Source organism: Bolinopsis microptera, chromosome 3, assembly GCF_026151205.1.
Source record: "Bolinopsis microptera isolate Bmic1 chromosome 3, MBARI_Bmic_1.0, whole genome shotgun sequence".
NCBI classification, from domain to species: domain Eukaryota; kingdom Metazoa; phylum Ctenophora; class Tentaculata; order Lobata; family Bolinopsidae; genus Bolinopsis; species Bolinopsis microptera.
The window spans coordinates 14,276,522-14,289,799 of NC_087074.1; the positions used below are offsets into that span (position 1 = coordinate 14,276,522).

General features: G+C 40.7%; 2 protein-coding genes across 2 annotated transcripts in view; one reads left to right on the forward strand and one right to left on the reverse strand.

Annotated features, from left to right (window-relative positions):
* LOC134813642 (calcium/calmodulin-dependent protein kinase kinase 2-like) overlaps positions 1-13,278 on the forward strand; it is a 68,355-nt gene that overhangs the window by 51,919 nt on the left and 3,158 nt on the right. Inside the window, exons 10-14 of the mRNA XM_063821524.1 lie at positions 10,725-10,878; positions 12,009-12,217; positions 12,393-12,495; positions 12,626-12,706; positions 12,864-13,092. Coding sequence (XP_063677594.1) covers positions 10,725-10,878; positions 12,009-12,217; positions 12,393-12,495; positions 12,626-12,706; positions 12,864-13,092 — 776 coding nt within the window. The remainder of the gene's footprint in view (positions 1-10,724; positions 10,879-12,008; positions 12,218-12,392; positions 12,496-12,625; positions 12,707-12,863; positions 13,093-13,278) is intronic.
* Positions 6,565-8,193, reverse strand: LOC134813644 (uncharacterized). The gene is made up of 3 exons (XM_063821528.1): positions 7,929-8,193; positions 7,423-7,719; positions 6,565-7,211 (listed from the first exon to the last, which is right to left on the reverse strand). Exons 1-3 carry the CDS (start codon positions 8,066-8,068, stop codon positions 7,175-7,177), a joined length of 474 nt encoding a protein of 157 aa, XP_063677598.1. The 5' UTR covers positions 8,069-8,193; the 3' UTR covers positions 6,565-7,174.

The following is a 13,278-nucleotide window of genomic DNA, read 5'->3' on the forward strand; positions in this document are numbered from 1 at the left end:
CTTGGCATATGTTTTGATTTTATAATGAATGGCTTAGGTGCGATCACTATTACACTTGTAAACAAGTGCGCTGTATACAATATTGTATAGCGTGTACGCCGTGTACAATTTGTGGTGAGCAAAATTTAGAAAATTGGTATTTCAATTGTCCAGTGATCTGAATTTTGGGAGGTCATTAAAAATTCGGTTAAAGTTCGTCTATTTCGTTACAAAATTCGTCCAGTTCGGCACCTTTTTAAAGTTCGTCCAGGACGTCCGTAACAACTATGGATTGAACTATCGCTGTCAACATGAATTTGTAAAAATATTGACGACATTATCCCAAATTGTCCGATTTTGCAAAAGCACGTGCCTAAAAATCATAATTACTTAAACTTTTGCTTCCGTCATCGTCCGGCCTGCACTTACGTGCTTACTTAGTTTGGCTGAAGAAGGAAATTTGTCCACTAGTAATCTTATAAGCTGCATGATACAACGCCCTTACTAAAATAAATGCAACCCTCTTAAATCAAGCAAATTTTCAATCCACCAACTACGTAATGCTCGTTATTAACGGGTTTGCATAAAATACCCCTGGTACACGTGACATGTCATGTGCATGACGACAGCTTTTTTTATTAGTTCCAATCCTTACTGTGGGCAAGCTTAACATACCAGAGTTATTGAATATTGTTTCTTTTTATTAGTCTACTTACAGCTCCGCTTTCTGTAAATTGTGAACTGTCTCTTTCATGCTGCTTGAATCTATGCCTTTTATGGGTACGATTACGTAGTTTTTAGTTTTTACCCCCTTAAATTTCATCTCACGACATTTTACTGATTTTAATATTTTGCCAAAGAAATATAAATCTGAGATTTTTAGACAGTTAAAGGTTGATATGGCGGTTTTTATAAACCGCCGTTATTAGGTACGGCAATTCGGTAATCTGTCGATGGTCACTTAACGCACGGTCAAGGCACGGTTAACGCACAATTAACGGACACTTAACGCACGGTTACCGAATTGCCTTAGGTACTTGCGCACTCATTAGAGAAGGCTAAAAGTAAAAGTCGCTATTTTGGTGTTTGCTCTCTATCGAACAAATTTTTGCAAGAAAAATTAGACAATCTGTTGTGTTTGAATTGCGTCTTCACTTTTTGGGCATAAACTCATGACTGAATCTGGTTAAGCACTTTAGCTTATAAACGGTTATTTGACTTTTCAAGATTTAGATAAGTTCTAACTTTAAAAAGATTTCTTTAAGTGTACTTCTATAATACTCCATACGGATATATAAACGGCATCTTTGACTGATTTAACTACTTTTCTCTTCATTTTAAATTCCCATTCGATCATGAAGCGTGCGTCACTAGGTGATAATTCTTTTCTTTCTTTTGAAAATCTTATTCTTTTTGTGGTTTTATTTGGAACTGTCGCTGAACTCCACTAGATTTCGGAGGATATGTGCATGGCTTTTTGTTCGCTCTTGTTATCACTTTCTCATTCCACTTCAGCAAAAAAATTTAATTTTTCACCTCCTCATTCTAGTGGCTACCTTTTCAACGAATTTTTTGGGGTTTGCAGAGTAAAGTGGACCCAGAAAGCTTAGCTCCAGAAGGCTTGGCTCCAGAAAGCTTGGCTCCAGAAAGCTTGGCTCCAGAAAGCTTGGTTTTAGAAAGCTTGGCTCCAGAAAGCTTGGCTCCAGAAAGCTTGGCTCCAGAGAGCGTGGACCCAGAAGTCTTGGTTCCTAACATCTCGGTGCCAGACAACTCAGTGCCAGATAACGGTGTTCCAGATAACATTGAACCAGACAGCGTGGCCCTACGGAAACGGAATCACTCACAGAAGAAGAACACCAGCGTCTAGTGGAGGAATACCGTAAAATGAAAAGTAACCTTGAAGTACGTCAACTATTATTAACATAACAACATATCTGATCGCGCTATAAAAATGTTATACAGAAAGTAAAAACGGGCTTACATATAACACGAAAATGTACACAGCTTATATGATAAACGTAGACTGTGTTATATATTATATAATATATACCGTGTACACACGTTATATATGCACTAGAGTCTTGTTGTGTTAACTCAATTTTGAGCGCGGCGGTTCCGGCTACAGTACACATTGTCCCGCTATTGTTTCTCTTCACTACACAGTACACTTAACTCCTCCTCCTCCTCCTTCTCCTCCTAGTCGGAACTGATAGATGATTAGTGTTGTGTAAGCTTCTGAGCATCATCGAGTATCTTGCCCTACATTGTCCTACATTGTCCTACATTGTCCTACATTGTCCCGCTCTTGTTGTAGCACACCCTTTGTTTACATTAACTCACTACATCTAGTGTGATCAGTACTGTTGAGTCGTTGTATTTTTGTAGTGTTTGTAGTCAGTAGTGTTTGTAGTGCAGTAGCGCGACACCAACAGTAGCGCGACACCTGCGACAGACTCGAGATGTCCTCCTCGCTGGTAGACGGCCCTGAAGCTAGCACTGGACTAAAACTCAACACACCAGTCGTTGTCACTATTGACGGAGAGGTTTGTGCGATTTCCGGTTTGGTTGCGGATTATGATCAAAGATTTTTATTAATCGTCTTTACATTGCCGCTAGTTTTGATGTTCTGGTTTATAAACATACCCTAAAAAGCTGAGAATACTTCAAAATCCTCTATTTCCTGCCTCTCTACTTACAGTGTAATTACCTCATCCCACCGCTCTTACTGTGATGCTCCGAAGACAAATTATACGCGCTCTCTGGTTAATTATAATATTCAATTCATAGATTTTGGGTTGCAGATCGTTGTGACTTGCGACTCTTATAACTTAATAATTATTCTTACCTTTCATTTTGATTGTTGATTCGACTGCTCAGTGCTGTAATATGGTAGGTAACACTCAATTTTTACAAAGAAATCGTATTTAATCTTAGTTTAACGTTCCATAATTCAATCAATTAAACAATAAATTGGAAGAAATATGAGGAAACTAGAAAGTTTGGCGCGACTAATTACCCTCAAAATAGTTAGTCTGATTTATTCTCCGTGCAGTTAGCTTTGACAATTCATTATTGACGGATGTACATGAGTACATTTTCCGTTAATTTGGCATGACATGCTCTATTTTAACGCTAAAAAGTCTAATTCCGGAAGCTGTGTTTATTCCAAATATTTTATACATTCACCCTTCCAAAAAAGCCTAAAATGAACAACTGTTCGTCCTTATATTTCATGAATAGACCTCATTTGGTCTAGCGAGGAAAGCCTAGTTGTGATATTCGTAATTTGCTCGTATAGCCCGAATATACAGACAAAGTATGGTTAATTAGCAGTATAATTATGGTTAATTAGCAGTATAATTAGGTTTGATAACCTATTATATAACTGAATATGTAACCAACACCCAGGCTCTCTCAAGGTGCTAATGTTTAGCCCACCTTCCAGGTCTCCTGCATGTTCCTTCTAGCGTACTGTAAATCCAGTAGCTGCTTATAGCCATGTGGACTGTGTTTCTAACTCACATACACTGCTTATTTGGTGTCTGATTTGTTGTTCTTTTTTATTGTGTTTTAAGTTATAACGAAAACGCAATGCAGGTTTTAATAAGAGCCTCTATTTTACCGAGTGCAATTTAATACATGTATTTAAATGTTGTATGATTTCGGAGCTGAATTTAAATCGTAAATAATTCATTGACCCAGGAATGTTATCAGTGTCTATATACAGCCCAGACCACTGAGAAATAACGTCTAACTAGTAACTATTCTTCTAACCGGGAATTAGCAATAGTTTTACTTATCTATATCTATTTAAGAGCCATTACGTTAGATTATCAATACAATCACTAAATTGTTAATCGTTTCATTAATAAACTCTAGACACAGCGATAGCGGTTGGATGATTATAATGCTCCCCTATATTCCGGTACGAGACTAATAAGTTTCCTCCTAACCGTGGAATGTGGATCCGTCTATTGGTTTGATAAAATTATCGTCTTATATCGGTTATCTCGGCTTCAAAGCTTAGAACCAATGGATTCCTCAAAGGTAGGTACACAACTACTGCATATGTCCCAGTTTGACAGTTGAATATTGCAGCTTCTCGTACCATCCATCACTATGTACTTAAAATTCGTGATATTCACTGTTTTTGTGGACTTTTAGTGGTTTTGTTTACAAGTGTGACTGTAATACCGCGATTTTGGCAGAATTTATCATCTAAGACACTCATCTTAAAGACGTTTTCGTCTTTATGATACGTTTCGGAATTCCGGAATTTCATTTTGTCCGATGTTATTCTTAGTACGAAGGATTCATGACCTATTTATCAATGATCGTGAGATATTTTGGGTATATTAAAAAATCTAAAGTATCGTTTTCCTCATCCTATATTCCAATTTCCAGATTAACTGACTAATGTTTAATACTCTAATAACAGAGGAATGCGTATTTAGAATCCTGTGACATGAACGATACTGTTCTCAACTTCTTTACAACCATTCTGGGCTCTGACTGAATTCTGTGCCAACTATTCCATTGAGTTGTAAATCCCCTTCCCGGTTGTTTGAAATCGAGTACTTAAATATAAATAATCTTGGCACGGTGGTATTGTTCCAAAACAATATAACAATTTCCTTTGTGATGATCTATCTTCTCCAGCTTCCGTTCCCACGAAAAGGACCGGTATCAGCCTGATACCGCATTTTCATGTCAAACGGCTGACTCACTGTTTTAGACACGACCCATTGTGCTCCATATCTGATGATCAGACTCCAGCTAACGCCTAACATCAGGAGATACTTCCGAACCTTTGTCGGTACAACAATCTTCCAGTATTTTCGTTGGTTACATGAAGTTGTTGTCTAAATCTCGATTCACTGAACTGTGGTGTTTGTGTTTTATATATCAGCTGTATTGTGCTGTTCTGTAAAAGTTGATTAATCAATTTTCTCCGATATCAGCTATATCTCAATAGGACGGCCAGCTGTCAAGCTTTGCCCTGTATAATCATGATTAAGGGAAACAGAGTGAGGGGGTTTGGCAAGCAGTGCTACTCGGGTAGTGTTGTTCCGTGAATATGATCAGTCGACAACAGGTCTCTAGCTCCACAAGTCGTAGTCACGTGACTGTAGCTCCACAGGTCGTGGTCACGTGACTGTAGCTCCACAGGTCGTGGTCACGTGACTACTAGTCACGTGACTGTAGCTCCACAGGTCGTGGTCACGTGACTACTAGTCACGTGGCTGTAGCTGCATAGGTGCCTGTGCAATCATCATCAGTACTGCGGGAAGATTACCACCATCTTAGAGTTCGTTAGAAGATACGGACTGGGCACCAACTTTATTAGTTCATCTGCTGTTCATCACGGCAGATTGCTCCGATAGTACGGGCATGGTCTGATGACTGATCTTCGCCAGAGATTGGAAAGACTTCTGAATAACTTTCTTGTGGGGAATAAAGTTCGATTGGATGGTACAGTCCCTTTGTTACCCTTACAATAAAGAAGGGGTCACCGATTAATCATGGCCACCATGGTGACTGATTTGGTTTTGAAATTCATTAAAATTTTATGAATATCACTACTTTTAGGCTTCCCTATGACATCTCTGCAAATCTCATTTCTCAGCTATACGCTAAATTCGATGTGATCTATTCAGTGATAGGAATTTGTTTTAGCAATGGCGTAAATCCGTACCTTACCAGAGCCTGTGATGTGGATTGCTGAAGTTTTCCTCGATAAAATTCTTCGATCGGATTGATTCCTGTGCGAGCATAAATTTAAAATTTATTAATCGTTAGAAAATGTTCTAATTGACCCGTACAACAATCACCGGAGAAATGTGCGGCTTTTGTCATTTAGAGAACAAAATACCTCACATGTTATGCCTGAATATGGTTGTGTCATGTCATGCTAATAGCACCATTCTATAGAACTATAGAATTGCTATCGTCTTTGTTCTACCTGCCAACACATCTTCCCCGTAATCAATTCTTAGTTTTTCTTATTCGTATATGTTTTACTAGGATGTGCTGCTGGAAAATTAGGATGTGACTGAAAGATATCGTTTAAGAAAACGTTTATCCGGATTCCATTCGATCATGTATCATCATTCGATCATTAATTAACAGTGTCTAATTTCACGATCAGTAATCAAATATAAATCGTTCCTCTATATTTTTATGATATATTAATAGTGTACGATATATCCGAATACCGTGTGTCCTCCGGAACATGAGGCTTGTCAACATCAATGATAAGGTATATATATACATATCACCGGAGACTCGCGGGCGGAACAAAATATTGCCCGCGCACGCGCGGGCAATATTTCATGTGTCCCCGAGGGCGCTAGCCCGAGGAGGACATATTTTCGTATAGCACGGAGGGCCCATCGGGCCCGAGGGCTATACGATTTTTCCGCCCGCGGGTCGAGGTGATGTGGATTATATCCACCAGCGTGAGCTTTTTCTTATAGATATTAGTTATTATTTTAGTTTCTTCAAGAGATCCGTTTTTAATTTAGTTTCACTTTTACTTTCAACATGTTTCTAATGAAATTGATCGAACAAATAAAACAGGGGTTACAGTTGATCGAAATTAAGAGTATTTAAGAAATATCAGAGAACAATTCTGACTCATTCAATTTAAGATAGTTCAAGATGCCATAACATTAACAGTACGTTGACACTCTACTATTAGTCAAGCTATGAGCATCATATAAGATTAAACTTAATTTAAAAAGTTGCAATTCGGACATAATAATATTAACACTATGATGTTAATAAGATAATATTACAGAGCTAGAGAAATATTTAACATAAACAATAAGTAAGATGGTGATCGTTACAGTATTGGGAAACTCTTTTGTACTTATAGTCCAGGTTTAAGCATTATGAACGCGTATGTCGAGATCAGAGCAATAATCACAGCAGCTATGATAAAACCGGCCCGGTATAAAAGCTTTCTCGGGTTGTTTAAAGTAAGGATTTCAGACACATTCACAATGTTTTTATTCAAACCAGGGCGCTTATAACGATCCAGTCCAGCTTGGCTCCTATGCCCGGTGCGGGCCATGATAACACGATCATCAACCCCGTGCTGATTCAAGCGAGTAGTTACAGTGGCTCGTAGCGATCGTAGTGAGAACTTTCCTTTCTCTGAGTCTAATCCAGCGCGTTCGAAGTACTTCTTCTACTAGTAATTACGTCCGAGAGGTTTCTTAGTTCCGTACCTGTAATATAACTAACATAAAATTCATGAAAAACCTTTTGCGTGTGTGAAAATTCAAAAAGAATACAGAAACTATTAGTAAGATAAGATTCAATTCAAATGCTGTATCAAAGAATGCTATGAATTTGGTAAACATTTCAACAGGTAAATACAAAATGAAATACGATCATGAGTATTAAAAGACTGCTTAAAATTGTTGGGAGAGAACGTACCATACTAGATCTGTTGATGGATCTGCTCTCCTAAGAGGATGTTGAAACAGTCTCAGCGTAGAAGAGTTCCTCATTTCTGGAGGGCAGCGGTCAAGATAGAAGTGATAGTAGAAGTAGAACGTTTCTGTGTCGCTTTTCTTGCTGATATGGGTGACAGTCCTGCGTTTGTGGTGTATGTTTTTCAGACCAGGTTGACGATTTTTGGCCGCGTTCTCAACGTAAGTTGTGTCCACTGTTCTGTCTCCGATTGTGAAGGTAAAGCTCGCAGGGGTCATGTTGTTTAATTCCGTACCGCCTCTGAAAAATTTCAAAATTAGCACATTGCATAGCAGTAAATCAAAATTGTAGTTCGAAACTGAGTGCATGAAATGTGAAATTCCAACCAACATGTATGTTGAAGGAGAGCTCAGCTAATGTACCTGTTACACCTCAGAGTGAGTAGACGGCTTTATTTCAGCATTGGAAAGCGAGGTTATCAAAGAAGAAGATTCGAATGCAAAAGTTACCTCAATGCGAATGTGTAGGTTGTATAGAATATGAGAGAAGCCAACAGCTGCTCGGGATCAGAAGTGCCAAGTACGCTGAGGAGTCTTGCTGTATCGTCTTCAGACAGGTGGTCAGCTTGAGTGTTGGTAGGGGCTTTCATCGTGTACTGTTTCTGCTTCACGTATCCGTCATAGACGAGTTGAAAGGGGCGAAATCTTCGGTGCTTAAAGATGTTATAATCTTCCCCGATGTTCAGATCGTCACATCTTGCACGTAAGACACGATTCAACCCTGAAGCAGAGGCATTTGTTTATCGCGGTAAATTGTGCCGAATTTGGTCCAATACCGGAATTATTGAAATACCGGAATAATTGAAATTGAAGTTTGAAAGAGGATTTGAATCAGAGAGAACATGAGCCTAAAATTTACAGAAAAAAAACTATTGATTGGAGTTAAAAAGAAAGACGACCAAATAATTCCTAACCTCCTAGGAGTCCGTGGAAGGTGACCTGGTCATAATCCTTCCCTTTAGATGCAACATAGCGGACGAGACCGTTCGGCATTCTACTCAGTGGCATGACCTCCCAGCGAGTCTGCACCGTGGAATCCTCTTTAGCAAAGTCAGCGAAGGCGTTCAAAGCTGTCTGATTCTTTTTGAGGGTGTTCTCGGGGACAGTATTTGATAGATATCCCGTAACCGTCTTCTCAAGTTCACGATCGAGGTCAGTGCGAGGAGTAGTCTTCGATGAACCGGGGGTAGCTGGGTCACTTCCATACAGTATGTTGCTGATGGAGAACTGATGTAGAAGAGGATCGACATCAGCTTCGTCGAGGAGGCGGCAAGAGCGATTATGAGCTGATTCTGCAGATCGGGTCCGGGTCGTCCTCGGGGTGTCCACACTGTTGCTCTGGGTCCGTGCTGAATCTGAAGATCGGGTCCGGGTCGTCCTCAGGGTGTCCACACTGTTGCTCTGGGTCCGTGCCGAATCTGAAGATCGGGTCCGGGTTGTCCTCGGGGTGTCCACACTGTTGCTCTGGGTCCGTGCTGAATCTGAAGATCGGGTCCGGGTCGTCCTCAGGGTGTCCACACTGTTGCTCTGGGTCCGTGCTGAATCTGAAGATCGGGTCCGGGTCGTCGTACGAGTATCATTGCTGTTGCTCTGAGTCTGTGGTATAAGGTCTTCGATTCCGACATCAAAGTTTCCATATATGTCAATATCCGCGTCAAAATCATCGCTGGATTGAAAACTGTCGCTGGAGTCAAAATTATCCCTGGAGTTTCCATCTGTTAGCTGCGACGGAGTTGGAAAGTAATCTGGGTCATCATCCGCGGACATGGTGAAAAATTAAACACCCCTGCCAAAGATGTCAATATTAGTTGCTATCAGTAATTAAGACATTGAAAGAAAACTTGAGAAAATATCAACGGATAATACATGTTCGCTAAAATAGGCAACTGTAAGTTTTTAGATGACATTGGTCCTATTCCCGACAAGCAGCAATATATTTTCAGATTATGCATAAACTTGAGCAAAAAGTGTCCTATAAAGAGGTAAACTTCAAACATTTTCTGCCCTTTGATCCGATCAGGTCACAGTGCGATGTGCATCATTGGTTAAAAAGTTTAATCTACCATTGGGAATTACAAAAGTGAGTGGCAACGTTGAGAAAAGCAAAGCAAATTTCTCGGGAGCGAAAAGTTCAGGTTCAAGAACAATAAACTAACAGGGCAGCAGACCAGCTTGAAGCTCGACAAGAATATCTGACCAGAGCTCAGGAATCGTGGTGGCTCGGACAGGAAATGAGGACATTGTTTCCTGGTGCAGCGGAACAGAAAGTTGAAAGTGAAAGCGATTTACCGGACACCATATTCCTCGATACCCGTTTGCAGTTCATAGTGGCCTATGAACTGCAAACGGGTCGGAAGACGTTTCAAAAGGTCACATGTGCGCCCGCATGTGTTAGTCACGTGACGTGATTCCTGTCGTATTGAAGCAAGGATAGCGCGCTGAACAAATCACGTGACACACGCAGTTTGGCACGTGTTTGGATAGTGAAACTTTTCTCATGAGAAACTGCTCGCAAACAGTTGCACGATTACAATTCCTTCCTCCCCAGACACTGAACGGTAATTTAGAAACAGAAACTACAGTCTACACTAATTAGCTCACTGTACGATTATTGCAATTGAATTCATCGTTAATGAATTAAACCGGTTTCAACTATAGTTCTAAGTAACTTGTAAGTTGTTGTCTTATGGAATTTCACATGCAGAGACGATACAGAAACTGAAAATGTTTTAGAGAACTCCGGGCTATATTGCTACTGGTCAAATTAAATGTCACTTGTTATCGGGCTATATCATGAGCGGGCTGTAGAGATATTGGGCCCTTTGACAGCGGGCTGGTGAGAGCCCGCTATGCGAAAAAGCGCACGCTGGTGGATATATAAGACCGGAGTGACGGACAAATATTTCTCTTCGTTACTGTGAATTTCGTTTGACTTGTCCGTCAGTAAGTGTTGTATTATAGTTGTTGAGTTGTCATAGTTTTGTGTTTTAGCTTTGTTGGAGGTGGAGGAGGAGTTTGATTGTCTTTCCTTATGTCGGATGTTCAAGTACGATAGTGAACAACTTTTTAGACTTACTTTACTAGAATATAATATGAAGTTTGTTACTGTTGTCTGTTAGTAATATGAACACTTGTTAGGTATACTTCAACAATTGTAGACCTCATTGAAAGTAGGTTTTGACGCGCAACATAAGGTTTCATTTTCGGCTGCAAAGTGCGAACTATTAACCTGGTGTTTTGTTTCAGGAATACGAGCAGCTGAACAACTACATTTTGAAAGAGGTGCTTGGTAACGGCTCCTATGGGATTGTGAAACACTGTACTGATCAGTCAACAAATGTGGACTACGCCATCAAGATCATCAGCAAGAAACGTATCAAAGCAAAAGCTGGATTTTCAGGTATCTGCCAATAGTGTCCTCTTTTATTAGTACCTAATTGTATAATTTTCCTCTGTTAACATCGAACATTGGACTGTAAACCAGCAAAGAGATTGTGTAGTATCATCATAGTACAGAGTTTAAATCTTCGCATCATGATATTGATTATATCCAACTGTACAGTGTACATTGAACTGAAGAATGGGGTAGTCCCCCAACTTTACATGTTACCCATGAGCCTAGAGGAGGGGTTTTTGAAAATTACACTAATGTATTTTTTACGCAACAGCTACGTGTAAACTGTAAAGTGGCTTAGTACGGGGTGGGGAGTGGGCTCTAAAGTGGCCAAAGTTATAGGCTTACGTAATATGAGAATAAACACATATTCCTTAGACTAACCCTCTATCCCCATCAGTTCTAACCCTCCAACCCCACCAGTTCTAACCCTCTAACCCCACCAGTTCTAACCCTCCTACCCCACCAATTCTAACCCTCTAACCCCACCAGTTCTAACCCTCCTACCCCACCAATTCTAACCCTCCTACCCCACCAATTCTAACCCTCCAACCCCACCAGTTCTAACCCTCTAACCCCACCAGTTCTAACCCTCCAACCCCACCAGTTCTAACCCTGCTACCCCACCAATTCTAACCCTCCAACCCCACCAATTCTAACCCTCCAACCCCACCAGTTCTAACCCTCCAGCCCCACCAGTTCTAACCCTCCAACCCCACCAGTTCTAACCCTCCTACCCCACCAATTATAACCCTCCTACCCCACCAATTCTAACCCTCCAACCCCACCAGTTCTAACCCTCCAACCCCACCAATTCTAACCCTCCAACCCCACCAGTTCTAACCCTCCAACCCCACCAGTTCTAACCCTCCAACCCCACCAGTTCTAACCCTCCTACCCCACCAATTCTAACCCTCCTACCCCACCAATTCTAACCCTCCAACCCCACCAGTTCTAACCCTCTAACCCCACCAATTCTAACCCTCTAACCCCACCAATTCTAACCCTCTAACCCCACCAATTCTAACCCTCCAACCCCACCAGTTCTAACCCTCCAACCCCACCAGTTCTAACCCTCCAACCCCACCAGTTCTAACCCTCCAACCCCACCAGTTCTAACCCTCCAACTCCACCAGGACGATCATTAAAAGGTCCCCCCAGAAGGCAGCCCCCAGGAAGGAAACCAAGCGCCAGCAGCAATCCTCTCGACAAGATCCACATGGAGATAGCCATCCTGAAGAAGTGCGAACACGATAACATCGTGTGTATGAAGGAAGTAATAGATGACACTCAGTCTCCGGAACAGAATATCTATCTAGTCTTCGAACTCATGTCCAACGGACAGGTAAGTTGGGAGCTTTCTATTTTCATTTTCTTATTATTAACTACTTAAAGTTCTGGCAGGTATTAGCGTTTTACAAAGGTAGAGTGAAATGTTTAATCTTTTTAGAATGCCACTAATGTTTGTTTTACTTTGCGAGTTGTCTTTTGATCAGATTTTAACTATAACCTCCCAAAAGGTGATGGAGGAACCGAATATGGGATCAAAAGCTCAAGTTAACCCCCTGCCAGAGCAAACATGTAAACGATTCTTCAGGCATCTCCTCCTAGGACTCGAGTACTGTGCGTCCAATCTCTATTTGTTTAGCTAATTTTCTTTTCAAATTCATCAAAACCACCAAAGTTCTGTTTACTTGATATTTTTCTACTATTTGATCTTAATTCTTAATGCGACTAATGATTCATGTTTCAGTGCACTATCAAAAGATTATTCACCGAGACATCAAGCCCTCTAATTTACTGTTAGGAAGCAATGGGGAACTTAAAATAGCAGGTAATAATAAGAGTCATAAGACTGAGAGGAACAGCACAGTGTTATACTTATAAATGGCGAGAACAAAAGGGATAAGGGAAAATAAGGATGAAGTTTTGTGTTTAGTATACTACATTTTATGAAGCATACTTTGTTAACGACAGCTAACCAACCCCAGATTTCGGAGTATCCGAGATATTTGAAGGAGACAGAGCTGTTGTAAAGAACTCAGCCGGATCCCCCGCATTCCTCCCCCCAGAAGCTGTGGACCCCGACATCACCAGTTTTGACGGCCAGTTACTGGATATCTGGGCCTGTGGGGTGACACTTTGGATATTCTGTTTCGGGAGGGTTCCGTTCAGGGGTGATAGTATCCTGAAGCTTCATGAGAATATTAGAGAAGCAAAGTGAGTAGCTTTATTTGTGTGAGTCTTTAGGTGCTTATGTTAGGACTTGCCCTTCGCTCTTTGTAACCTTTGTCAGCTTTTTATTTTATCTTATTTTGATTATGGTGAACATTGTTCATGTCTCATAGTATTGAGAAACATCTTATATTTACAACGATCAACGACATTTATCTCCTTCGTACAAGT